Source organism: Oryza glaberrima, chromosome 1 (genome assembly GCF_000147395.1).
Source record: "Oryza glaberrima chromosome 1, OglaRS2, whole genome shotgun sequence".
NCBI classification, from domain to species: domain Eukaryota; kingdom Viridiplantae; phylum Streptophyta; class Magnoliopsida; order Poales; family Poaceae; genus Oryza; species Oryza glaberrima.
Window position 1 is genome coordinate 6,589,451 of NC_068326.1, and position 27,608 is coordinate 6,617,058.

Below are 27,608 nucleotides of genomic sequence, written 5' to 3' on the forward strand. Positions count from 1 at the left end.
TGCATGGATGGATGGGGAGCTTAATCATGCACAGTAGTAAACAACAATTACTAGCTGCTCTTATTAGCTTAGAGCATCTCCAACAGCCTCTCCAAATCGAACTCTCCAAACACCTATATAGCCAACTCTTCATCTAATTTGGCTAGTCCAACAAATTGTTCACTTCAACAGCCTCTCTATCTACCCTCTCTATTACAAATCTATTACAAATGGAACCCATATATCAGTCTCTACTACCCTTCTTCCTCCAATTCCAACCCATTTTTCTTCCTCCTACTAGACTACTGCATCCACCCCACACCATCTCCTCCAATGCGGCGACGGTGGACGGCGGGCACGCGAGGCGACGACGGGCAGGCGGAGAACAGCGAGCGGCGGCGGCGGCACCGAGCCTCGCCACGCGGAGGCCGGCGGCCGCGGCGAGCCGAGGCGGCAGGCTGCGCCGCGCGGAGGCCAGCGGCCGCGGCGAGCTGAGGCGGCGGCCTGCGCTGGCGCCGCGCGGAGGCCGGCAGGCGGCGCCCCACGGAGGCCGGCGGGCGGCGTCGAGCGGAGGCGGCGCCGCGTGGAGGCGGGGGCGGCGGTCAGCGCCGCACGGAGGTCGGCAGCCGTGACGGGCCGAGGCGGCGGGTGGCGCCGAGCGGAGGCCGGCGGCCGCGACGAGCCGAGGCGGCGGGAGGCGCTGGGCGGAGGCCGGCACCTGGCTTGCTGCGGCGGCGAGCGGAGGCCGGCGGTCGCCGTGACGCCGTCCTCATGCTCGTGCTCCTCCCGTGCCTTTGCATGTTGTTGTGTGGGGATGGGAGGAGGTTGGCTATGTGAGCCCCACCATTAGCCAGCCAAATAGAGTGGCCAAATTTAGGTTGAAGAGGCTGTTGGAGTACGTTTTTTAAGTTAGAATGGTTAAAATTTAGCTTGAAGAGTAGGATGAAGAGGTTGTTGGAGATGGTCTTATTAGTTGCTTCTGATTTGATTAGAGGCGCTATTACATTGGTACTCTGTTAATGATGCTAGCGTGTTCATCTGGATTATTACTGGACGTGGTAATGTACTGCGCTGTAAATTAATCTTGATTAAGGCTGTGTTCTTTTCTAGGGGTGATCTGGGTGAGTTTGTTTCGTTTTCCACGCGTACATTTCCCAAACTACTAAACAGTGTGTTTTTTTTAAAAATTTCTATAGAAAAGTTGTTTTAAAAAATCATATTAATTCATTTTTGAAGTTTAAAATAATTAATAGTCAATTAATCATATGCTAATGGCTCACCTCGTTTTGCATATCTTTCCAATCTCCTCTATCTCCTCTCCTCAAACACAGCCAGAAGAACTATACTGTCGTCATGTAATTCGAACACAACTCTTTGTGTTTTCTCCCTCAGAAAAGCGTATTTTCAATGCCAATGTTTTCGCTTAATTTCAGGTCTCCAACGAAACAACGAAACAGTCAGGGTAGCTAATCAACTAGTAGTTGAAACTATTGTAAATTTACTTTCACACAAGTGCATGTATATCTCTGGTTAATTGGTATTTCCGGCCCCCTCGCCGGCCGCCGTCTTTTTCCCTCTCGGTGTGCAGCTCGGCTGTGAGAAAGGATGGCCAGGAGGGAGAGAGAAGGAGACGCTGATTGCTCCTCTCCCATCGTCCGTGGATAGAGAGGATGGTGGAACCTACTGATAGGTGGGTCCCACTACTTTTTTCTTTTGTCTCACTGACATATGGGCCCTATGTTTTATTTTTATTTTAATTTTTTATATTTTGCTTCTAGTGTCACATCACCGTCACGTAGGACAAGGATAAGTAAAACCGGCCACGTAGATGCCACATCAGCCAAAATCATTCTTAAAACTGCTGAGGAACCTGCTTTGTACCGGTTTTGATAGTTGAGGGATCTGTTGTATTTGACTTTTCGGTTGAAGAACGAAAATCGGATTCGTCGACAAGTTAAGGAACCTTCAAGTGAACTTATTCCCTACAACTAAACATTCCTACCTTGAAACTCAAACCAATTTGGTCCATGCCGCTAGAATGGGCCATCCAATTGCTCGCACCAGCTGCAAGCAGAAAAAGTACACCGAAGGTCCCTCAACTTGTCAGCGGGATACAAAATCGTCCTCAAACCACAATACCAGATATCTGGTGTCTCTTAACTAATAAAAGCCGGTCACAATAGGTCTCTCGGCGGTTTTGATCCCGGTTTTATTCTACGTGGCTGTTGAGTCAGCGTGGGACCCACGCGGACCCCACATGTCAGTATGTCCACCTCAGCCTCCTCTCTCTTCCCCCTCTTCTCTCCCTTCCTCCTCTCTCTCTCTCAATTTTCTCTCTGGGGCTCTGGGCAGGGTAACCGGCGGGTGGGGAGGAGACTGACGGGGCGAGGCGGGAGAGGAGGTCCGGTGGCCGGCGACGCCGCGGCGGCGGCGGCGACGCGGGAGCAGGGGAGCATTTCGCGACCGTCTTCTTCCGCTAAATCTATTATTTGCGGCAATGGCGTTGGTGGCGGCAGCAACGGCGAATCAGAAGCAGCAGAAGGCGTCGAGCGGGAGGCGAGCGTGGCGACTGCTGTGCCTGGCAGTGCTCTGGGCGAGGAAGGGCAGTGCGGTGCACAGCCTCTGCCTGTTCAGCAACCTGCGGCGCGCCGGCGTGGGCCTCGGCGTCGTCGGCGGCGGCGGCCGCAGCGAGCGCCTGCGGTACGGCGAGCCGGAGTACTCGATCGAGGAGACGTCGTCGGCGCGGGTGCTCCGCCTCATCCCCTGCATCGCCCCTGCCGTACCGGACACCCCCGGGTTCTACGGTGACGAGGACCACTACTTCTTCTGCCGCTGGGACACGGAGCCCGAGTGCAGCGGCGTCGGGTGCTACGACTACATCGAGAACGACGTGCTCAAGACGGAGCAGATTGTTCAGGTTGTTAGACCAATTGACCAGCTTGATGCTGAAAAATGCAGGATTTTCGGTGTGTGACTGGCGAACACCTTCGCCAGTGCTGTTCTTGATGCAGGTTGGACATGGCGCTAGAGGGGATGTGACCATCTTGCCGACGCTGGTGATCAACAATGTGCAGTACCGGGGTAAGAACAATCAAGATTCAGATCAAGATCACACTGAATTGTGGCTAAGATCATTGTTCGATCAAAGATTTGGAGTTTGCTTTTGTCTGAAACAGATTTGTTTTGCTACGACTACAATGGCGAGCCGAGTGAGTGCGGCGGCGTGGAGGACGAGAGCTTCCGCGACGGCGCAATGGACGAGTAGCTCCTCGAGCTGTCCATGCCGACGCCCGCATCCGCCCGGCGCTCCGCACGCTGAAGCAGAACCTTTCACTGCTCCTCTCTGTGCTCGTCGACCGCGCACAGCCGGCGGCGGAAAGCATCGTGGCATTCATGGGGCAAACGGCGGAGTAGCTCGTGGAGGAGCTGAGCATCGCGTGCGAGTTGAACGGAGCGGCGAGCTCCGCCGGCCAGAGGATGCCGGTGCCGGTGACGCGGCGGATGCGGCGGCGGCGGAGGAGGAGCCGAGGAGGACGCCGACGACCACTGGGAGAAGCAGGGCACACACCGTCGATGCGGCGGTGGAGGAGGAGGACACCGGCCACCGTGCTCACCCGCCTGCCGCCACCGGCGCTCCGCGCCTCTGCTCCACTCTGCTTCGCCGGCCGCTGCTCAGCACCGCTCGCCGCCACCTGTTCCGTTCTACCCCCCGCGGAGAAGAGAAAAAAGAAAGGGGAAATACAGGGTGATGACGTGGCACGCTGACATGTGGGGTCCACGTGGGTCCCACGCTGACTCAGCCGCCACGTAGACTAAAACCGGTGTCAAAACCACCAAAGGACCTCGGGTGACCGGTTTTGTATAGTTAAGGGACCCTGCATATCTGGTTTTGCGGTCTGAGGACGTTTTTTATCCCGCTAACAAGTTGAGGGTCCTTCGGTACACTTTTTCCGCTGCAAGCCCACTACCAAAGTCCCAACTACGCGCAGGCCTGACACAAAGGAGGCCCACTGGGCTTCACTTCCAGTCACAATGACGTGGCCAGCCGCGCCACCACCGACACCGCCTAAAAATCTGCCCGCGTCCAGGTGGCACCTGCCACGTTTCAACCCCCACCCACAGAGGCGAAGCGCCACGTCAGGATACGAGAAGCGCCACGCCGCCACGCACCCAAAAATATAATGCTACGAGAAGTACAATATAATAATTTAGCCCTGTTTAGATCTTATCTTAAAGCTTTACATCCTATCACATCAAACGTTTAAACCCCTATATACTCCCTCCGTCTCAAAATAAATCAACTTCTAGATTTTAAATTTGTCCCAAAATAAATCAACTCTTACCTTCCTACCTACATCGGTCTGTAGAACGAGAAATTTTATTCCTTCAATACCCATTACTTAACCATAGACCAATATAACTTATCTACTAATTAGGGATATTTTGGTCCATTATCTTTATCCCTAATTCTACCTTGGGAAGCTAGGGTTTGATTTACTGGGGACAGAGGGAGTACGGAGTATTAAATATAAACTAAAAAAAATAACTAATTGCACATATTGCGACTAATTTGTGAGACGAATATTTTAAACCTAATTGCTCCATAATTTGATAATGTGACAGTAAATATTTACTAATGATAGGTTAATTAGGCTTAATAAATTTGTCACTATGTCTACTAACATATTATAACATATTATGTAATTAGTTTTTTTATTAGTGTCCGAACAAGCTAAAAGACGCCCCTGTATAATATCCAACCGCCGAGGAAATAAAATCGGCACCATTTCCTTCTCGTCCTCTTCCGAGTTTCCGACCCGGCGCCTGCCGCGTCGCTCACCCTCCACCAGAAATAAAGGCAGGAGGCGGAAGCAAAAGCACGCATGCGCGCGCGCCGCCTCCACCTGCTCTCTGCTCGATCGCCCCCCTCCGCTGCGACGTCCGCGCCAAGCAACAACCGCGCGACGCCTCCGCTTCCCCCTCCCCCTCCTCGTCGTCTTCCTACTTAGCCCAATCCCCAAGCCGGAATTCCTCGGGGGTTCGGTTCACGCGGCGCGGGCGGGGAGTGGGAGGGGCATGGACCGCATCGTCGGCGGCAAGTTCAAGCTCGGCCGGAAGATCGGGTGCGGCTCCTTCGGGGAGATCTACCTCGGTAAGAAGCGGCGGCCGCCGCTCGATTGATTCGTTTCCGTGGCGCGGCTAGGGTTGCGGCGGCGGTTGGGGTTTTTTACTGCGTGTCATCTGAATCATCTGATGATGTTATTGTTGTTGTTGTTACTGCAGCCACGCACGTGGACACCTACGAGATCGCGGCGGTGAAGATTGTGAGTCCTCTCAACTTCTGTTCGATTTTTTTTTCCGATTCGGTTGCTGTTTATTCTGCCGTGCGATACGAATTAGTGTTCCGATTGATTTTGATGAAAATTTCCAGTTATTAGTTGGTTGTTTTAGCCTTTGTAGGTTGCTGATGATAAGATTGAAAATGCTGTGCTGGTAATCATGCGGTTAACAACTTTGAAGGATCGAGGATGTGTATGTAGCCGCTGCACTTACTTTTCTTAGTTTAGTTGTACGTTTAGCTACTTGGCTATTCTCTTACGTGATGATGATTGATGAGCGTGGATGGAGGTTGACTACTTGACTGGGTAGGCCATGATTACGCTTGGCGTAGTGGAGTTGCATTGGTAGTGCTTTAAGCAAGAGCTGCGACGAGGAACACAGGGGTGTGTGTGTGTGTGAGAGAGAGAGAGAGAGAGAGAGAGAGAGAGCCAAAAGTTAGTGTTGCTTGAATCAGATTCCTTCTTTGATGAGTACAAGTTGTTTGTGCTTTTGTCCTGTTCAATCCTCATATGCTTCTTTGATGGCTTATACCACACAGTTGCATGCTCTGTTTGTATGTAGTAGAACTTTAATTTGATTGCTCGTTGTATTATCAGGAGAGTAGCAAGACGAAGCATCCCCAGCTGTTTTATGAGGCGAAGCTCTACAACGCCCTCCAAGGAGGAAGTAGGCCCTGAATACAGTTCTGCATAGTGCAATTGTGCACTCTGTTTTGATGAGATCACGAGTTGATTGGAAAAAAAATTATGGCATCCAGGTGGCATTGCGAATGTTAAGTGGTGTGGTGTAGATGGAGAGGAAAATGTCCTCGTCATCGATTTGCTTGGGCCGAGCTTAGAGGATCTGTTTGTCTATTGCGGCAGGAAATTCACTCTGAAGACAGTTCTAATGTTAGCGGACCAGATGGTAACTAATATCTTGCATTGCTTAATTCATTTTATTCCAACTCATTATTGATAGCGTGGAAAAACTTGGAGAATGGCAACATTCTTTTCAGAAGTTTGAATACTAGTGAAACTGTGAATTTTACTTATGCAACAATTTTCATTTTGGATGATCAGCCTCACAGAAACAAAAGGTTTATTGGTGAGAGTTTTTAAATTTCTGGATAGTACCATGTTGTCTTGTTCTCTCACAATAGTCATTGAACACCAAAGTTCATTTCTAACAGTTATCTGAAATATTTCATTATAAAGTTTCCCAATCGCCATGCTGATTCAACAAAAAAGAACAAAAGGAAGTGTATCTCTCTTTTGACATGCAAAACTTAGTTTTACAACTTATCACCTGCAGTTGTCCTTGTTCCAACTCAATCCTTTTCTTTTTCTCTTCTCTGCATGCATGAGTTGAGCACTGTGAATGATTAATTTAAGACTTTTTCTGTAAATAATTATAACAGATTACTAGAATTGAGTTTATGCATTCCAAAGGATACTTGCACAGAGATATAAAGCCTGACAACTTTCTGATGGGCCTCGGTCGGAAAGCAAATCAGGTACTGACTACTGAGAGTGACAACATTCAAGCTCCTTGTAGGGATTAATATGCTATCTAATTTTGTTTCCCTACTCTTGATTATCAGGTATACATAATTGATTTTGGACTTGCAAAAAGATACCGGGATTCCACTACAAATCGTCATATCCCTTATAGGTACTTTTGCATTTGTAAGATTTACTGCTTTATAACGTTGGTTCCGCTTCCTTGTATCACTAGTATATACAATTAACTGTGATTCAAAAGCTTATCATGATGGCCTTTTGCAGAGAAAATAAGAACCTAACTGGCACTGCACGCTATGCAAGTTGCAATACTCATCTTGGGGTTGGTAAGTTGTGACTGGCAGTTGTCAAATCATTTTGAAAATTGAATTTTTTTTACATAATTGTTGGATTTTATTGACAGAACAAAGTCGGCGGGATGATTTAGAATCTCTTGGTTATGTTCTTCTATATTTTCTCCGAGGAAGGTAAGCATATCTTTTCTGCTTTCTAGCAAAGTATGTCAATGATCTTCACATGTGGTGAAGTGTTCTAGGCTAGTATTTGAGTGTGTAGTGCTTAAAGATACTTATTTACAGTGAAATAATAGCACAGGGCAGATGTTTTTGTTATATTTGGTTGCTAGATAAATATGATATCTTTAGAAGTTTCAAGCGCTTACCTTCTGAAAATTCTTTCAGTTACAAATGCAAATTTTGTCTAGCCACTTTAAAGTTCCAACTACAGTATCTTTAAAGTATGCAAGGACGCTGCTTTTTTCTAGGAACTAGCTGAATGCCCGTGCATTGCAACGGAATTTTGGAAAGGAAGAAATTTATTATACACATTTTAAATACCTCAAACAAAATAGTCACATTCTTTTTCTCTAAATCATCTAGCTGCTTTTGCCATCACCTTCACACGGGAATTTAAAAGACACATGTTACGCCGTAACAACAAGTAGCCCACCTATTAGGGAGTGGTAGGTGGTGGGTGGCAGATTCACCACTCACCATCACCATTGGAGTCTTTTAAAATGGTATAGAAAACTGTAGACCTCCTCAGTCACCAGAACCTCAACACCAGCATACCTCATCAATCATGTAGCAACTATTTGACACTAGAAGGTGGGAACCTGCTCTTATTTTAGGACCAGATATATTTTGTTAACACCTGCAGAGTATTTACACAAATGATTAATGCAGTATGAAGTAGTTTGCTAAAGTTCCCCTGCCATATTTTTGCCAATTTCTGTGTAATCAATGCCATGCTTCCAATCCAGATTAGTTTAGGTGCAATTTCAAAGATATCATAATTTTCTTTTTCAGATTTAAGACAATATTCTTATGCTAACCATTTTAACGCACTTCTCTGTGAAGCCTCCCGTGGCAGGGACTTAAAGCTGCAACAAAGAAGCAGAAGTATGACAAGATATGTGAGAAGAAGATTTCAACACCTATCGAGGTTCGTATCTCATAAACATATCAATAAGGTTATGGCAATGAATACTGTTTAGTTTGTTTCTGACTGACAAACACTTCTATTAGGTGTTATGCAAATCCTGTCCAGTGGAATTTGCTTCTTACTTCCACTACTGTCATTCCTTGACATTTGATCAACGACCCGATTATGCCTTTGTGAAGCGCCTTTTCCGTGACTTGTTTACGCGGCAAGGTATTAAGTGGTACCAATCAGTATGTTCAGAATTCTGTTGTTCCAAGCTCCAACATATTATGATTGACTCTGTATGTTTATTAATATCCAATATTTTCTTCATCTTTTACAGGCTATGAGTTTGATTATGTCTTCGACTGGACTGTGTTGAGATATAAACAAGGCCAAAAGGTTCAGGTATATTGTCTTGGGTCAAAATAGCCTACTTAGTGTCGATTTATTACCATTTGTGGTATGTTTTAGTTTACCTCCAGTCCATCATTCATCAGTTTTCTCAGCTGTGACGCTGTCAACATATGGTGTATTTGGGGCCTTGGGTGATTATCCGGCACTTGTTTGTCACTTAACTTTATGAACGTTTATTTGCTTGTTGTATTGTATCCTAATTTTGTGTATTTGATGATGGTTCTTATTTTCCAAAAAGTGCTATATTGTTGCCACATGAATGCTACTTATCATTTTAGTAATAAAATCATCAAAATTGAAATGGAAAGATAACGGATTTGGCTTTATGGATCAAATTTGTACCATAACTAACTGGAGGGTGTGGGTAGTGAGACATCGTGCAACTATCAAGGGTTTTTCATAATGTTCTCGCGAGAATCTTCATGTGTTTTGGTATGGCGCTTTCGGTTTAGTTATATTCATATTTTTATTATTGTACTTTACTTGCTTTGGTTTGTGGGACTCATCTTGGGCTTTATGAGCCTACTGCAACTCACATGGGTGTGACGGTTGCGGTTGTTGTTTTTGTAGAACTGTTAGTGGTTCTGGAGAACATCAAAATCCATGGTCTATTTAAGTGATGAACTGACTTTTTCATGGCCTGTTTGTAGCATGGTTCCAGAGCGACTATTACAAGAGCAACCCCTGGGGACCTTGACAAAACAGCAGGTAAAAGAATTTTTCTGCCCTTTCATAATCAGATGCCTATCGAGTTCATTGCCTGTTTGAATGTGTAGTCCATACTAGAAAATATATGAAAACGATTTGATAAAATTTCTTAAAAATATGTAACCTCTAGGTGTAAATGGTGCTTTCCCTCATAATGAAGCTCGGGAGAAAACAGGGCCAAGCCATCTGGCAGGGTCAGCTGCACAATTGCAGGTGAAACGGTCAACTGAGAGAGGTCCCCACCCTAACATTCAGCATACTGAGAATATTGTAAGTCCACTAGACTACTAGAGTGCTTGCGTGCAACTTGCTTTTATAGTTTGGAAAATAGTTGTATTGATACTTAATTCACTCACATGAGATGTAATTGATTATCACTAGTTTTGTTTTAATTGCTTCTTTGGATAAACATTCCAGATAATTTCTGGAATTGTGGAATTTGAAGTGCAAGCAAGAAACTAATCATTAACATTTTCTGTAATTAGTGCAGTGGTATTAATTGTGCAAGTACGATGCCATTAAATCTTGTTTGCAGTATTTGGTCATAATCTTCTGTTCTGTATAATGGGTTTATCATATCTTGCCAGCCTAGGAAGTAAATTAGTAGAGGTGCAAGTGCAACAAACCTTCATATGTTGTTAATTAGCATTGGTAGATCACACTTATGGGTTATTTTCTGAATCTGTTGATTTCTTGAGTCATCATTTTGTTCATAAGTTGGTTGATATCTTCAATTTCAGACACAAGACATGACTGCCAGAAAGCATCTCGCCGCATCTGTTTTACCTGGTGCCGAATGGAGAAAAGATGGTAACTCAAGGCAACTAGGGCAGCTTGATGCTTTACATCAGAAGCAGAGTTTTGTCAGCAATACTGGCTCATCTAGTGGCCGGTTTCCAACATTCTTGCATGACTCGCCTGCAAATTGACTGGTAAACTTTTAACAATATCTTTTTTGATCAATTCTAACAGTAGAGTTTCACTTATTCTCTTGTTGGTCCTTTACAAATTTCTGTTTCTGAATAGGTCATCTATTATATGAGGCAGCGGGGAAATGCTTAGAAGATGCTCCATCTATTTCAAGTGGTTCAGAGTCATGTATCTAAAAGTCAATTAAGCATCACAATGCAACATGTATGTTAGAAAGGTGGCTGCAGATTTGTTTGATGATGATGCTACCTGCTAATTATGCAAGGTTTGCTCGCTGTTGTGATGAATGATCCAGCAGTTTGTTTAGACTGCTGCTTAAACATTTTATTTGTTACAGGATTCGATAACATGTAAATTGTTTATATGTTAATAGATATATGGTATGGGCATATTGCAATAATGATGATCCAGACTTCTTCAGTATGCACCATATATACAATTTCTTTCTTGAAGTTGGCATCGTATTCTGAAATAATTTCAGCAATAGGTACTGAAGATGCTCAAGATCTGAATAGAGGCATATACTTAAGTTCATGGAAATTCCCTGGAAATTTTTTAGTAGGTGATTTATATTTTTCGTAGTTTTTACTTCATATATTTACATTTGGAAATGGGCATGTTGAGTTTCTCAGATATAATGCATCATCGTCAGGGTATGATGCTACAAATGCTCTACCTTGGCCTATCCCCTGTCAACCTCCTGAACAGCCAGAAAGGAAAAAAGGTGTTGGCACCAGGAGATGAGGAATGAGTCAGGTATTAGCAAAGCCAAAGAAGATGTTCGTAAGTGAAGTCATTGGAGCTGGTACGGCCTCTTATCAATTTAGTTCTTGAAGTGTAAGTTACAGATATTTTCCATCTGGTGAAGCATCTACATTATGTCTATCTCATGAAATTATATTATACCAAAAAAGATCTATTCATATGGTTGAAAGATTAGGGTTCTCAGGAAGGTTATGTGTTTTGTTTTCATCATGCTACTTTTGGTTAATGATATTTTGTTATATAGCAGTATGTAACTGTTCTCAATGTTGCCGAGATTTCCAGTTAAGTTTGTTATGATATCTTTCATAGTTTTGGAACAGTATGTAACTTAACTTTTTATATTCAAGGTTGCCTTTCGGGTAGCAAACTTGTTCTGAAAGTATATTAACCCACTTGCTGATAATAGCTATGTAAAACCTAGTATCATGTACACAAGATTTTCCTCAATACTACTCTAATACAAGTCAGTATAAAAGAGGCAGAGTCAAACACAGAATTATGCTGGATTGATATTACTGAACAAAAGTTCAATAATAATTAGCATCAGATCTCATGTTGTCTGTTATCAAAGGATTGTACGGGTGCATCATGAACAACTATGTTGGTTTTATGTTGCTATGAGCATAGAAGAATTTTGTTTCTTTGATTTCATTGTATTGATATTTTGTTTGTTGGAGCATTGATGCCACTTATTTGACAGGTTTGCTTTTTGGTCCACAGCTCTGCTGTTCAATTTTCCTTGGACAAACTTGGATCAGGTTAGGTGGTTCATTCTTTGGCCACTCCAGGTTTTTTGTACCATAAACAAGGTCATTTACAGTCTTGTCCTGTGGTGAGTGGAATACATTAATCACATCCCCATATGTCGAATAAAACCATCGCCATGTAGTAACGTAATTGTGACTTCTTTCTTGAATTATCAATTGTCGATGAATTTTCGCATTATTAATCTTCTGGTCACGGCTTGTACATATTCAATCAAATAGGGGAGGAGGAGAATTATGCTATCTATCGACAATCGACATCAGGTTCCGTGCATTCATGACTTTGATTCTGCGCTACTGATTGGCACAGGAACCTCTCTTTTGGTATGTATGCTACACCTTTCTATTGCAGTGCAACCTCCAAGTTTTGAGTTTTGACAGCGTTAATTCGTCAATGCTGCTCTTGTTGTGCTACTCGCCGTTTTGGATCATTTCCAAGTTCCATGATAGTGATTTGCTAGTGGTACATTGGTACTTGCACCACCAATGTATCATGTACGTATATTCCGTTCTTTTGTCCCCATATCCTTCTGTCTAATCCTTGGAAAAGGGAAAGAGGAGAAGAAGCTTTGTCCTCCTTTTTTTTCCTTCTGTTAATGGGCATATATTTAGGGTTTTGTCGGGCAAACAGCACCTTCCACTACTGCGAGACTGCCAAAAGCATCTTTTCACTAACTATGTAGTGTCACTTTAATCTTTTGTTACACGAATGGCTATAAATGTTGTGCTTACTTTATGAAGTGTTTATTCTTTTGCCGTGTAAAATAAAGGGAATATTTGTAACAGTTCAGTACAACCGGCATTATTTCGATGGGAAATACAAATTGCAAATTCAAGTGCAAACAAGTTTGTCTCCTGCAACTTGATGTCAGAAAGCACATTTAGGATAGACACCATTTGCTCTTCAGCTTATCAGATGTATCCAAAATTTAAATTTTATAACTTAGTACAATTTTACAGTTGATTTTGATTTATTTTCCATCATAGTTTTTTTTAGCATAGGCTTTTAAGTTGTTAATACCATATCTGTAAGGTTTTACTCGTATTATTTTTTTTCGTTAATAAGATGTGACTGATGAATCATAATTTGCTGTTCACTGAACTTGGAAAAGGTTGCTGTTCACTGAACTTGGAAAAGGGCCATGTTTAGTTATTTGGTCAAAAAAAAATTTTAAGTATACGGACACATATTTAAAGTATTAAACGTTGGCTAATAACAAAACAAATTACATATTCCGCCTGTAAACTGTGAGACGAATCTATTAAGCCTAATTAATCCGTCATTAGCAAATATTTACTGTAGCACCACATTATCAAAACATGGTGTAATTAGACTCAAAAGATTTGTCTCGTCTCGCAATTTACATGTAAACTGTGTAATTGGTTTTTTCATCCACATTTAATGCTCCATGCATGTATCCAAACATTTGATGTGACAGAATTTTTAGAAGTTTAAAGGGAACTAAAACGGCCAAGAACATGCTAGAGCTTTTCATCAAACTTGATGTGACTGCCAACAGCATGATGAGTTGATGACATTGCTAAACAAGAAAACAGGCTGTAGATTTAATCTCTACGTTGCTGTTCGAGTGGAGCTTTAGCGGCCAAAACCATTAGTCTGCCCTGGACACACCAAAATTGAGCAATGATTAAAAGGAAACACACCTCGGCTTAGTGCATCGCATCATACCTAAGCAACTCTCTGATCTCCATAATTTGTCTGTTTTTTTTTTATTTTGTTGTCTTAAAACACTCTTCAGCTCTCTTTTCTGAGAGTCATGGAGGGCCCTAAGGGTCAGTTTGTATTAAGGGATTTGGATCCGGATATATTTACAAAGTCCAAATTAGATCATTCATTTCAGAACAAATGTCCATAATTAAGGTGAATATATTATTCACATTTGCGTATGTTTTATAGAGTCATCCCAACCATGTTCATGCCCTATTGCACAAGCCCATTGGGTAAAGAAATCATTTGGTTGGGGCAAAGTCCTGAAAGTGCAAAGTGTGCAACTCTAACCACCATTGTACATCTTTGTATTAATGTATTTGCAAAGCCCTAACAACATTACTACAATAATGAAGAACATATATAAACATTCAACAAAATTGATAGTCTCATTCGGACTCCTTCCTCTTTTTTTCCCAACTGAATGGATAATTAGTTATCTTCTCTTGCAAAGATTGCAACAGTCTTTACAGGAATTAATCAACTGCTATAAAATAACAAAATGCTTGTTTTCAAGCAGCATTGGCAATAGAAGAACGTCCACAATAAGCTCAATCCGTATCTCTTCTTTTCTTTTTTCTATCATTAAAGAAGATCCACAGTAGGTTCTCTTCATTCGATGAGCAAAATGCTTTCGTGTGATCGAACTGCGGAAAACCCGGATTGCAAGTGAATAATTTGCCTTACAAATTGGAATAAATTTCTCTGATTAAGAAGAGAGATAAGAAAAAGAAGACCTGAATCATTATCTTTCTTTTTGAACTAAGGAATCATTATCTTTCCGTAAGCATACCAATCATGAACCATCTTTGTATCACAACTCCTGGGGTTGAAGCAGACAAGACCGTGTGATCTGATTAAACGCGAAATTATCTCTAGTTTATAAGCTAGTTGGAGTAAATCATCACAAGGCTGGCTAATTAAACTGTAATGCGCTTATTGCATGTCTTGGGGCTTGTCCATTTCTCTTTTCTTTCTTTCTGATGTTCTAGATGATATTGGCTCATATCATGGGCACTGCACTTTATTCTAGTATCTTGTTGCTACCAATGATTCAGATTATGCTTGCGCACGTAAGAGCATCATCACCCAATTATATACGGTAGCCATATATACTTAGTATCTCTAATTAAAGTATTACACCATGCATTTGATACTGAGTGAAAAAGGCCGAGTATATGGAATGCTTTTTTTCGTTTATTCTGTTTTCTCATCAAGACTGATCATTCAGTAACTTGGGTTCAGTCTTCCGGAATTCAGAGAATTTTTTAACTGAATTCTCTGAATTCTGAAAGAGTTCTAACTGAAATCTTGAAGACAGACAGAAATCCACATTGGACTTGCTATGCTAATTGAGTTGCTAACCAAAATGGTCACAACTACATGTCTTGCTCAGTTATTCCTGTGATAATGATAATAAAACAAGACTGCATTTCTCAAACCAAAAGGCACAGGACACCAAGGGCTCCACAGAAGAGCACACTAGAAACAATCCATTCTTCCAAAGGCAAACTTAGAGCTCTTTTGTAGAGATGCCATGGAAATGCAAAAAAAAAAAAAAAAAAAAAAAAAAAAAAAAAAAGTGACACTTGATTAGAACCCACTAACTATTGCATGATCCCATAAGCACAATTAATAGCGCTGCCTACCCGGCTACCCCTCTTGTCTTTCTCCTAGCTCCCATAAATTGGACAACCTGACAGTGTCCTCCCCCTGTACTTGTCTGAACTTTTGATTTGAGTTACTTCTGGCAGTGAGCTTATAACTTGATGCTAATCTCCATCCTACATTCCCACCTCCAAACTCAGTCCTAATCCTATCAAATCTACTCATCCACCATCAATTTCTAAGTGTGTGTAAGTTTGCTAAAAATCGATATTCTGATTCTCCTCCTTAATTTGTTCTTGATATGATACACTTTTAGCTGCAGTTCATCATGCACAAAGGCTACTAATTAACTTGTTGACTATGTAGATTTAAGCTATAATCACCAAACACAATCAAATGGTTCTTGCTAATTTCCTCTTCACTCTTCAGGCAATGGAGCAATGCCATCATCATCAGCAGCAGAGCAATGGCCAGCAGCTGCAGAGGCTGGAGGGCATTGAGGAAGAAGGCGGCGCCGCCGAGAAGTGGCCGCCGACGACGACTGTCCGGCCGCCGGAGACGCCAACGGAGACGATGGAGTTCTTGGCGAGGTCGTGGAGCCTGTCGGCCGCCGAGATCTCCAAGGCCCTCAAGGTCCTCAGCGGCAAGGCCGTCTCCGACGACGTCTACGACGCCGCCGCCGGAGACAGGAAGGAGCGGAGGTCACCGGTGACCATGGACGGCCGCCGCCATGAACAGGCAAGCAAGGAGAACGAGACAGCATCTATGGTGAAAGAATTATGATTCATCACTTGATGTGACGTGCTGTGTGGTGCATGGCATGCAGAGAGCGAACGCGTCGTCAATGGCGGCGGCGGCGCAGGGCGGCGCGATGAGCCCGCCCATCTCTCCCCGTGCCAACCTGGACGTGAAGCTTCTCCGGGCGACGGCGACGGCGGTGGCGGCGGCGGGAGGGAGAGGCGGAGGCGGCAAGACGACGATGGGCACGTGGATCAAGGAGCAGAAGGAGCGGAAGCGCGCCGAGGCGAGGTCGCGCAACGCGCAGGCCTACGCGGCGACGTCCGTGGCCGGCGTCGCCGCCGCGGTGGCCGCGCTGGTCGCCGGCGCGGTGTTCTCCCCTCCTCCGGACCACCCCAAGAACGGCGCCGCCGCCGCACCCGCGCCCGCCGCCGGAGCGGCGGGCGCGAAGACGGCGGCGGCCATCGCGTCCGCCGCCGCGCTGGTGGCGTCGCACTGCGTGGAGATGGCGCAGGCGATCGGCGCCAGCCACGACCAGATCCTCGGCGCCATCCAGTCCGCCGTGAACGCGCAGACCAGCGGCGACATCATGGCGCTCACCGCCGGCGCCGCCACGGCCCTGCGCGGCGCGGCGATGCTGAGGGCGAGGCTCCACAAGGAGATCCAGGCCGCCGCCCTCCCCGGCGCCGGCGCCGGCGACACCAGCGGCAGGGAGCCCGAGAGGGACACGTCGCCATTCGCCTTCGTCTCCAGAGGCGGCGAGCTTCTCAAGCGCACAAGACAAGGCACGATAACAGTACAAATTCTCCCAAAAAAGAGCTTAAATTTTAAGAGATTTTTCACCAAAATCCAATCCAAACAACACTCTCATACGCGTCAAATTGCAGGCATACTCCACTGGAAATTGGTCACCGTCTACATGAACTCCAACCTGCAGGTGATCATCAAGATGAGGAGCGCGCATATGGCTGGCACCTTCATCAAGACCAAGAAATGTAAGATAAAACTGAACACCATGATCGAAAATGGATTTTAATCGTGTTGCATATCATTCAAATAGTCATAAAAACCTTTTAAAAATTTAACAAGATATATTAATATGTACTTCCTCTGTTTCATATTATAAGACTTTCTAGCATTGTCCACATTTATTTAGATGTCAATGAATCTATGCATATACTCCCTCCGTCCAAAAAAAAAATGACAAACCTTGGTTTTCGTGTTCAACGTTTGACCGTCCGTCTTATTTGAAAAAATTATAAAAAAATTAAAAAGATAACTCACGCATAAAGTATTAATCATGTTTTATCATCTAACACCAATGAAAATATTAATTATAAAAAAAATTTCATATAAGACGGACAGTCAAACGTTGGCACGGAAATCTAGGGTTTGCCTTTTTTTTGGGACGGAGGGAGTATATATTATGTCTAGATTCATTAACATCTAAATAAATGTGGGCAATGCTAGAAAGTCTTATAATATGAAACGGAGGGAGTAATATATAACTCTACAAACATATAAAAAACAACAAATTTAACTGTAATTAGTATACATGTGTACATAGTCCTATTTGTTTGTTTTTTTAGTTTCTATAAGTTAAACTTAAACTTGAATGTTTGTTGAGTGGTATATCATATACTAATTTATCCGGGGATCTCTCCTCGAGGGATTAAAAGAGTTTGCAATCATGATCCTCATTTGCTCTCACCATGATTGATAGTATGATGATTCATGTGTGTGCTTGCAATAATTTGCAGTTGTTGTTCTTGACATCTGCTCGGAGATCCCTGCGTGGGCGGGGAGGGAGGTGGAGGAGGGGAGCCACAGAAGGGGATACTTCGGGATCAAGACGGTGGAGAGGGTGATCGAGTTCGAGTGCAGGAGCAAGTACGAGCAGCACAAGTGGGTTCAGGGGATCACCGAGATGCTCAACCGCCGTCACACCATGAAAAATTAGTTAAAAAGTTTCCAATGTAAATGTCAAAAGGAAACAATCGGTGGTAGTAGTAGCATTTTGTGTGGTTTTGTGTGAGGATTGGGAGTGAAGATTTCCATGTTCTCTGTTATAACTGACATTGTTGTTATTACTGCAAATCCATCATCAAGAAAAAAAAAAAGTTCCCCAGGATCTTCGATAAGCATAAGAATTCTTTCACTAATGTCAAACCAGGGATTCCATCTCAATCGAGCGATCAAACAGCAAATCACTGAACTGGCAATCCACCGGAATCATGAAGAACTACCGTGATCTCTCATGGCTCTGAAAGATCATCAGTGCACGAAGTTATCACAGCTATGTACAGCAGTATTATCAGCGCAAGTTATCTCGTGTTAATGGCCACATAAATTTTCAATTTTCATCAACTTATGTGTCTGTCAGCGGCGTAGTTGCATGTTAATAGAGGACGCATGTTATTAGTTGCATGTACAACACCCATTAACATTACTTGATTACGTCAAGTCATCAAGTCTCTAATTTAACACCCTACCTCAGTATGCACAACACGGCTAAAACTCCCTCATCATATCAGCTTACAAAGAACACCGTTTTTCAGACTAATCACTGCTTGAATTTGAATATCTAGAAGTTGGTAATACAATTTTTTTTAAGAAAAAGGATTTTCCATGTTCTGATTTTCGTATCACTTCTGAACATCTGCAGTTGTTGCTAAATATAACTCAAACAAAAAAAGAGTTTTCATGTTCTGATTTTTGTGTTTGATTCTGATTACTTACGTTGATGCTAAATGTCAAATATAACCAAAATCTCAACATAAACTGAAAATCACACAGATATAGCCAACATTCATGACCACAAGTTATCTTATCATACTTAGCAGGTTCACAAGACCTTCTGGTTCATGAGCATCAAACACCAAAACTACTGCAATAGGACCATGACAAATTTGCGGCATATGGGAAAGCAAAATCTAATCAAAGAGGGAGAATCCAAGGTCATCTTCACTTTCTTCCTTCTCCTCTTCCTTCTTCTCCTCAGATTTGGGGGCCTCGGAGGCAGCTCCACCAGCAGCGGCACCGCCAGCAGCAGCACCTCCAATGGCAGCACCACCACCAACAGCACCGATGATCACCTGCGAAAAGTTGAGGTCAGCACTACATAAAAATCGGTTACATATAAGTGGTATGACCGAATGAGTCTCACATGCGACCATAGCTTTGGTTGAATTTCAGTGCACTCCACAAAAAAAATTGGCACACAAACCTACCAATGGTTACTTCGCATATTTATATGTTACTTCCTGGCATAAATTGTCAACTAACAGCAAGAGAATTGACAATCATAAAAATATAAGATCACAGAGCCACAGGCTTGTAATGCTAAGAAACATAATTAATATCTGTAGATACCTATTTCTATGTCATAGAAAGTATTTAGGCCAGATAGATAATTGGCGGAACCGATGGCAACAACCCGTTTATCTATTTCAAAGGTGAACTAGCAGTAATCTGGAAACGAGCACGATGTCTATAAATGAAATTTGGGCTAGCAGGCAATACCCCAAATATTTCTTTTGCGCACACTAACTGAAAAGCTAGAATCATTATTATCTGCTGAATTCCAGTTGCAATGAGAACAGCACCAAACAACAATCAAACATGGTACAACAACTTACCCATCCACACCACATGACATATCTGACACTAGAACAGCTTAATTATTGCCTATTTAGATCTAACCAGAACAATAAACGGTTCACACACATGGATTTATAGCATATCGAGAACTAAAGTAATCAACGCATCTGACGAAATAGCGCCGTGACGACGTAGATCAGCAGGACAATGGCGAATCGAGCAGCAGCAGCAGCAGCGATGGGGATGTGGTGAGGGGGGAGAGCAGACCTGGAAGACGGCGGAGCTGGGGGAGACCATGGCGAAAGAGGACTGGACCCCGGCGGCCGAGTCGGCGGCGGACGCGGCGGCGACGAGGCGGCGCTGCAGCTCGTACGGGGTGGCGGCGAAGGCCTCGAGCTCGCCCTTGAGCTGCTTGGCCGTCCACTCCTCGCCGGAGCTCCGGCACACGAAGGTGTACACGCCCATGACGACGCGGCGGCGGCGGCGGCTTCGGGAAGGTTTGCGAGGCGAGTGGAGATCGAAGCCCTAATCGCGGGGTCTCGAGGTTATGTAGTGTTCTGCTGCTGGGCCTAGTTGGGCCGGCCTAGGGAAAAGCCCATGACGAGAAACCGTTACAACTCGGCCCGGCCCGCATATATATCTATGGGCCACAAATTTCCGCTTTTCCTTTCTTTTTTTTTTTGGGATTTGTCCTCTTGATGATCAGCTCCTCCAAAAAGTAAACGAAAATGCTATGCCATTTTAAAATCATCGAACAGGGCCCTGAATATCGAATAAACATACCGCGCTGCTGAAATATTTCACTGGCATCATCCCTAGGGATGAAAAACGCGGTTTTACTGATACCGAACCAATAATGTGGGGACGCGCCTATAAATTGGGCGTCCGACTTTTTTTTTTCAAAAATCGGGTGTTGTTTCAACAAGTTGATCGAAAATGTTTTAATTTTTAAAAAAATGAAAAAAAATCCACTGCAACATTTTAAACATTGGTGGTGGAAAAAAAATAAAACGGATCTCGTTTCGGTTATATCCGGACGACTGTTGCAACGGGCACGTGTGATAGAGACATGCAAGACGTGAGCGGTGCGGTTCAAGTTGGATCAAGGTAAATTGGCACGCACTATAGAATTATAAAAAGGCCCGTAGCTGATGACAAGGAAGAATTTCAAAAAGGAAAAATTTAGATTGTATGACTATTAGAGATAAAGGCTAGGTCATTATAGAGAATTACTCTACAAAGTACAAAGGTCTATAAATGTATACGGTCACTAGTTTTTCTTGTCTACAAATTGCCATCAGTAACCGTTATCGGTACCTAAGAGAACCTTAGCTCATTCTGATTTCTAAGTCAAAATGCGCCTTACAAAATTATTGGTAAAATAGTACTTCCACTATCCAAAATACAAGAAATTTTGATTGGATGAGACACATACAATCAAAATCCCTTATATTTTTGAACGGATGAAGTAATGTTTAGTTCATATCAAAATTTATCGATAATTCAAAAGTGATAAAAAAAATTGAAACTATCAAAGTTTGCGTAGGTTTTTGGCATTCCTAAAACTACCTAAACCTGCTACCATAAATTTTGGCATGATGATAAGCAAAATTATAATTTTACCATTTTTTAAAAAATACCAAGATATAGCACACTTTTAAAGTGTAAATTTTAGTATCTCGAGAAAATAGTGTAAAATTTAGATATCTGTATATTCTCAAAACTTTCGAGGATCATAAAATTTATCAAAGCAATAACCAAAACAAACCCCAAATTTCTTGGGCACGTATGCAGCGCCAGCCAGTCACCTCACCACTAGCGGGCACGGGCAGTCGGGCAGCCCAGCAGGCAGGCTAAACCGGAAGCCGCCGCCGCCGCCGTCTCACCCATGTTCGCCTGCGCTTCCCTCGCAAGGTTCGTTCGTTGTCCCTCCCTCCCCCCGCAACAACCTCGATCGAAGGAAGCCAGTAGAAATTCCAAAATCTTTTCCTCGATCGAAGCGCGGGGAGGAGGAGGAGCGCCCGGATCGTCGGGGGTTGCAGCTCCTCTGTCTCTCTCTCTTACCAATTTCGGTCTCATCTTGCTAGGTTTAGTCGGCTCGCTCGCCCTCTATGCGCCGCCGGTTCCACGCCGCGCTTCCTCCAGGTCCGATTCCTCTGCCTCCCCGCGGTGTTCTTCCCCCCCCCCCCCCCCCCCAAGAAGCTTCCAGTTGTTTTGTTTTGTTTTATTTTGTTTTTGTACATTATTGATACTGGATGGATAAATATTTGTGCTAGGGTTTTAGGAGCCGATAAGAATTTGTTGAATCTAATTGAACCGCAGTGTGTCAATTGGGAGCTAGTAATGGGGATTTTTTTTAGGGATTTTGTTGAGAAAGGTTTATGCCTTGAGGGGCTTATGCTATCAATTGATTGAATCAAGTACGGTTTTGAACAGCTATGCAATTGCCATGTCTCTCTTGAGAAATTCTGTAGCTAATACTTTGTGTTCTACCCTCTGTATCGTGTTCATCTGCTGCGGTATGCTGTGGCGGTCCATGTTTAACTTAATGAGTTGTGTGTAGCACTTGGCCTGGCCTTGAGATCGAATGCCGAACTTGCAGGCCTGAAAATTGTCTAGCTCTGCACAGTACCAAAATTTCGGCACCTTGTTATCTGCTTCTACTAGTTCTTTTAATGCGTGTGCCTTCATCGGCGCTTCTGTGTTACATCACCTGAGTCAATACGATGTTTTACATTACAGTACTTTGACCGTGACAGGAATCTGTTAATCAAGATAGTATTCACTCACTTGTAATGGAAGGTGCACAAGGAGCCTCAAATAATTCAGCAAAACACAAGAAAAGAAAGTCTGCTGTGCAGAGATGGAGGCCAATCTCCACAGAAGCCGCTGCTCCAAAAGGTAAGCCCCATTTGCTACTTGCAACTGCTAATACCTTGACTCAAGATCATAGTGCATTCAAACCTGGATATGCCCTAGTCATGATTAGAGGCTGCTGATCTAAGATGCTGTAAAGATAATATCCATCTATCTCTAAATTTCCTTTCCTTAACTTGTTTGTGTATAGCATTGGGTGGCACTTCTGAATCATCTTATATTCCACATGATGCAGCCGGCCTTAATGAGATGTCAGGTCCTGTAAGCAAACAAGTGGAAGAGAATTCAGCCTCAGATGGAACAACTAATGTTGTTATTGAAGTTTCCACCTACGACGCATCCTTGCCAGAAAATAAAGTAGCCACTGAAGATACTATGGAGGATGCTAGCTTCAATAAGGACATAGACAGGACCAATCTATCTGAAAAGTGTTCCTCTTCTGTTCAGGTATGCTCGGTTGATATGTATGACAATTAATGTATCTTTTCCCTGTAAAAAGCTCAATGTATGAGTGATATTTACTAGTATTCTTTTCAAATATTCATGAATTCTGTTCTTTTCTAGGTAGATGCTCCTCTGATGCGCTTTGTGAAAGGAAAAGGGTATTGGCCTCTTGCACCTGTTTCAGATATGCACCATCCTCAGTTGAGGATAGTGCTGGTCTGTCTCTCTCTGTGACTGAGAATCAATCGTATTCTTTGGCATGCAGTGGAACTATGCAGAAGCAGATTGAAGATGAAACTGGGGTCAAAATTATATTTCCATCTTCTAAGGAGGAAACATGTGTTGGTAAAAATATACTGTTTATTTTTCAAGTATGCTTGATGAAATAAGCTGTTGGTAACTTTGGAAGCTAATGTTTGTGCTATATTGATTATTTTCAGTTCTTGAAGCTAAAACTACTGAAGATATTAGAAAGGCTTCAGAGAAAATTGCAAAGGTTATTGAAGAGGTACACTCGTGATGCACTTTTTTTTAAGATAAAGGAGCTTTATTGATCTTAAACAATTACATCAAGACGATACAATTACTCTAAGACCAGTCCCAGCCTCTGCATGATTAAGATGCACACAACTTACGATTATTACAAAAGAAAAGCGGCACAACAACAAATATCATGCTGCAGCGAACTACAAACACAAGCGATCTTCATACTTGCACGTATGTGGTGCACTGCTGCAATGGTTTATTATTTCCTGATACACTGTGCATGAATCTATATTATTGTAGCATAATAGTTTGTGGTGCTTATTACACTAACATTCTTATTCATTTCCTCCTGATCGTTTAATGAAAAATACAAGCTATGATAGTTACGAGCGTCAAAGTTTAAAAGCCTTACTATGTTAACAATAATATATCAAAGCACAAAAATTGATGCTGGATACCTCTTATATTTCTTGCAGTAGCACTAGACTAGTCCCGGTTAAAGTTGTCAAAAGGTGTAAAGTTGTGCCTCCCATCACCAGTGAGCTACTCACAAATATAATCTACTGCCACCTGATTTGATAAAGTCATGTTTCAAATCCTATTTATGTCAGCTAATCATGGTTATCACCCTGGACTACTGAGCTCCTCCTTTTTATTTCAGGCCGTGAAAAGTCCAATGCTAGATTACTCTCACTTCATTTCGCTTCCATTGGCTATCCACCCAAGCCTTGTTGAGAAGCTGAACCACTTCCAGTTCTCAATCCTTGGGACTTTTTCTAATGTAGATAGTGATAAGGGTGAGGACCTAAGTGAAGGTTCTATGGATGAAATTGACCATGAACAGAAGCAAGAAAGGAGCCCTAGTGTTTCAATAAAGATGCAAGCCCATGAGGAGTCTGTCAGAGTTAAAATGGATATTAAGGGCTCCCAACCAGGTCTAAAAGCTTTGCTACTTTTCCTGCTATTTCGTTTTATTGGAGTTTTTCCTATTGTCAACTCTATAAAGTCCGGTTTTTGGAACTTTCTATAGTACAAGTCAATTACACAACTAAGAGGGCTGGTGTGTTTGTGAAGAGTTAGATGTGCAGCTCTAAGTTTTAATCTGTCAAGTTGGGAAGTTTTGTATTTTAAGTTTTATTTCTTATTTTTAACATTCCACACTGTTGATTTTGGTGGTGAGATTCAAACGATTGTGAGTAATATTGCAGATGTAACATTTTCTAGTATCTCTATGTTTAACAATGTAATAAATAATAAGGCAAGCTAATGAATATTTGAAGTTTGGAATTTAAGAAAAAAAAAAGTTCTCTTGTTTGCCGAGCAAATCTCATACCTGTATTTTGTTTTGTAAATTTTGTTTGTACACCTGTGGCATATTGACGGTACTTAATGCATTGCTTGTTATGCAATTTCCAAATTACAAGTTCTACGCTCTTCAGGCATTGAACTAAGCTTTCTTATCATTTGTAGACTTCGGCATCGACAAGTCAATATTTATTAAACCCAAAACCTTTCACCTAACGGTTCTTATGTTGAAGCTATGGAATAAGGATCGCATTGCTAAGGCTTCCGATGTGCTCCAGGTAATTTCCGTTTCCAGATTATTGTGGTTTATTGTCTGAGATGACAGTGAGGAACTTAATGTGTTACCTTGTGGATACAGTCAGTATCGTCCCAAGTAATGGAAGCCTTGGAAAACCGACCAATCTCCATACAACTTAGAGGTCTGGTGAGTTGCCATTCTCGAATAGTTCTGGCTGGAAGCTCATTCGTGCATACATCTAGAATAGCAAATGTAGATAATTCGAGCCAGAGAACAAAATATTTGTTCCTAAACACATTGTTGCTGCAAACCACATTTTAATACCTGTTAATAAAAGGTATCTGTACTGTTTCTCCCACCTTTTCCAATAATTCAAAGTTCCAATGAGAATATTTCATTCCAGACATGCATGAAAGGCTCACCAGCTAGGGCCAGGGTAGTATATGCTCCTGTGCTGGAAGTTGGTGAAGAGGGACGCCTACAACGTGCTTGCAGTATCCTTTGAAATTCTGATGATTGATGAGAAATCAGTCTATTTAATATGGATCTTTAGAATTTCCTAAGAAGCAATCTGTGCTTATAGATGTAACTTGTTAGTATCTGTTAATAAACATTCTTGGTGACATACCAAGTGAAGACCTGTGTTTGTATACCTCTTGCAGTCACGTGTGCACTGTTTAAGATTCCTTTATTGATGGAGTGTTTTTCTTTTTTTTTGGTTTTTAGGTAGTAGGAAGCCCTCATAAATCATGTATTCAACATTTGAGGAGGGTACTGGAAAAAATAGTCGTGGTATTACTATATTAGGTTTTCATGACTGTAATGTATCCATCACTTAACATACAGCCCACATGACAAGTTTGCATAATTGCACTTACATTAGATAAGTTCCAATCTTCTTTATGCAAAATGGTTCTCCTTCACTTCCTTTCACTTTATCAGAAGTTATAACTGATGCCTTTGTCAAGTCGGGCCTAGTACTTGAAAGGGATGCGAGGCAAGAATTGAAGGTTAGTAAATATATATCAAAGCACTGTTCTTGTTAGCTTCATTGACATCAGCATGTAGTTCTTTGAAACTAATTGTTGCTATGAAATCATTGGCAGCAGCGTTATTCACTAAAAGCATATTGAAATGGCAGTAGCATCTGCTTGTTGATAACTGTAGTCCAGTTTGATTTCAATGATGAGTCTGAAATGCACATTTTATTTCTTATTTCTAGAAAAACTTCATGATTAACTTCAGCACTTCCATTACTATTCTGGACTATTTTTACAATTGTTTGAGGGAAATGTTATGCATTGCTCTGAAACAGCAATATTTGATGCTAAAATTGCTGTTTTCTTTTCAACTTCAGTTGCACGCGACCATAATGAATGTGAGGCACAGGAAGAGGTGATTCTCTCTTCATCTTGATAATTCATGGTCTATGTACTGCCGGCTTAACTTGACTACCTTGTTCTCGCTGCAGCAAGAGATGGAACCAAAGAAACGACTCATTCGATGCTCGGAATATATTCAGAAAATATGGGGAACATGACTGGGGCGAATACCTCATTCCCGAGATCCATCTTTCGCAGCGATTCAAGTTCGATGAAAGAGGGTACTACTACTGCTGCTCTTCAATCCCCTTGCCCACGACGGAGATGCAAACGGAGTGAGTTTCATAATAAACACATTTTCAATGTTTTCAAATCTTTCACCAGTATCATCATCCCATTAGGACGACTTCGCGGGTTACTGTTACTGAACCAATAATGTGTCATGTGTTCTGGAGTACGGCATGCTCAGTCTACTCGGTTGTTATAGGCCTTTCTTTTGATAGTGGGATAGCCGGATAGGCAATTATGCATGATGCTGTGGACCTATGGGTGTTGTCAATGGCAGTGGGCTCCCTGGAGTGGTTGATGTAGTTTTTGGTCTGGCCCGTGTACAATCACGCCTGCAATTTTCTCTGTCGTTGCCCTGAGTTTCAACTCTACCAATCATCTTATTTAGTCCAGTAGAGTGCGAGTAATGCTGTTGGTCTCCTCTACTGGGCTAAACTTTGTACAAGTGCTTTTGCGCTATTTGTATTTTGTCGTTCTTGGAATCCTCTTGATTCGGATTGAAAATGGTCACAGAAATTCCTGATTGATCCGGCGCCGTTTCTAAATAAATGGTAGCGTTTCCTATTCCTATATACTCCCTCCGTTTCAAAATGTTTGACACCGTTGACTTTTTAGTACGTGTTTGACCATTCGTCTTATTCAAAAAATTTAAGTAATTATTTATTCTTTTCATATCATTCGATTCATAGTTAAATATACTTTCATGTACACATATAGTTTTACATATTTCACAAATTTTTTTTGAATAAGACGAACGGTCAAACATGTGCCAAAAAGTCAACGGTGTCAAACATTTTGAAACGGAGGGAGTATATATTTTGATTTTTTTAAAAAAAATTCTTTCAGCGTATTGTTGTTGACAGTGAATAGTTAAATTGATAAATGTGGTCAATTCCTGACCTTCCGAGAATCGTTTCCAAAGAGATGTTATACCATCTTGTGTGTCTCACTGGTGTGTGGGCCTTGTTCCCGCGTGTTAGTGAGAGTGCATGCATATGGTAGCAAAAATGAAGAAGCGAAGAAATGTGATGTCATCCTTGATTCTCTTGACAAGAAATAGAGATCCAACCCATCCTACACTTATGTGCTGCTGTCTGTTGGTATGCAACTGTGTGACAGAGATAGAACATCACCGGCCTAGTTGCC

General features: G+C 42.6%; 4 protein-coding genes across 12 annotated transcripts; 3 read left to right on the forward strand and 1 right to left on the reverse strand.

The window, feature by feature from the left end:
- Positions 1 to 4,788: 4,788 nt before the first annotated feature.
- On the forward strand, positions 4,789 to 10,698 carry LOC127770685 (casein kinase 1-like protein 3). 2 transcript variants are annotated; one of them, XM_052296498.1, is made up of 16 exons: positions 4,789 to 5,131; positions 5,263 to 5,303; positions 5,440 to 5,511; positions 5,916 to 5,985; positions 6,077 to 6,225; positions 6,719 to 6,814; positions 6,902 to 6,972; positions 7,086 to 7,147; positions 7,225 to 7,288; positions 8,180 to 8,264; positions 8,348 to 8,474; positions 8,587 to 8,651; positions 9,311 to 9,368; positions 9,499 to 9,638; positions 10,109 to 10,300; positions 10,395 to 10,698. In XM_052296498.1, exons 1-15 carry the CDS (start codon positions 5,056 to 5,058, stop codon positions 10,295 to 10,297), a joined length of 1,365 nt encoding a protein of 454 aa, XP_052152458.1. In that variant the 5' UTR covers positions 4,789 to 5,055; the 3' UTR covers positions 10,298 to 10,300; positions 10,395 to 10,698. The 2 variants fall into 2 exon arrangements, with proteins under 2 accessions (XP_052152458.1, XP_052152464.1); XM_052296504.1 differs by lacking the exon at positions 5,440 to 5,511.
- A 141-nt stretch (positions 10,699 to 10,839) lies between these two features.
- LOC127770651 (VAN3-binding protein) lies at positions 10,840 to 18,072 on the forward strand. Of its 6 annotated transcripts, none has more exons than XM_052296450.1 (7): positions 10,840 to 11,103; positions 11,784 to 11,821; positions 12,050 to 12,151; positions 15,594 to 15,902; positions 15,991 to 16,687; positions 16,790 to 16,897; positions 17,663 to 18,072. In XM_052296450.1, exons 1-7 carry the CDS (start codon positions 11,046 to 11,048, stop codon positions 17,860 to 17,862), a joined length of 1,512 nt encoding a protein of 503 aa, XP_052152410.1. In that variant the 5' UTR covers positions 10,840 to 11,045; the 3' UTR covers positions 17,863 to 18,072. The 6 variants fall into 6 exon arrangements, with proteins under 6 accessions (XP_052152410.1, XP_052152417.1, XP_052152431.1 ...); XM_052296457.1 differs by having other exon boundaries at positions 10,840 to 11,135; positions 11,764 to 11,895; positions 17,663 to 18,071; XM_052296471.1 differs by having other exon boundaries at positions 11,764 to 11,821; positions 17,663 to 18,071.
- A 629-nt stretch (positions 18,073 to 18,701) lies between these two features.
- Positions 18,702 to 20,015, reverse strand: LOC127770700 (60S acidic ribosomal protein P3-like). The gene is made up of 2 exons (XM_052296516.1): positions 19,770 to 20,015; positions 18,702 to 18,997 (listed from the first exon to the last, which is right to left on the reverse strand). Exons 1-2 carry the CDS (start codon positions 19,965 to 19,967, stop codon positions 18,836 to 18,838), a joined length of 360 nt encoding a protein of 119 aa, XP_052152476.1. The 5' UTR covers positions 19,968 to 20,015; the 3' UTR covers positions 18,702 to 18,835.
- Positions 20,016 to 21,306: 1,291 nt separating this feature from the next.
- LOC127758251 (uncharacterized) lies at positions 21,307 to 27,032 on the forward strand. 3 transcript variants are annotated; one of them, XM_052283883.1, is made up of 14 exons: positions 21,307 to 21,416; positions 21,590 to 21,647; positions 22,262 to 22,403; positions 22,615 to 22,826; positions 22,944 to 22,981; positions 23,089 to 23,168; positions 23,264 to 23,331; positions 23,971 to 24,244; positions 24,780 to 24,892; positions 24,973 to 25,038; positions 25,256 to 25,346; positions 25,795 to 25,862; positions 26,210 to 26,247; positions 26,324 to 27,032. In XM_052283883.1, the coding sequence occupies exons 1-14, from the start codon at positions 21,391 to 21,393 to the stop codon at positions 26,511 to 26,513; spliced, it is 1,464 nt and encodes a 487-aa protein (XP_052139843.1). In that variant the 5' UTR covers positions 21,307 to 21,390; the 3' UTR covers positions 26,514 to 27,032. The 3 variants fall into 3 exon arrangements, with proteins under 3 accessions (XP_052139843.1, XP_052139847.1, XP_052139846.1); XM_052283887.1 differs by lacking the exon at positions 21,590 to 21,647 and having other exon boundaries at positions 21,356 to 21,416; XM_052283886.1 differs by lacking the exon at positions 21,307 to 21,416 and having other exon boundaries at positions 21,423 to 21,647; positions 22,245 to 22,403.
- Positions 27,033 to 27,608: the final 576 nt, after the last annotated feature.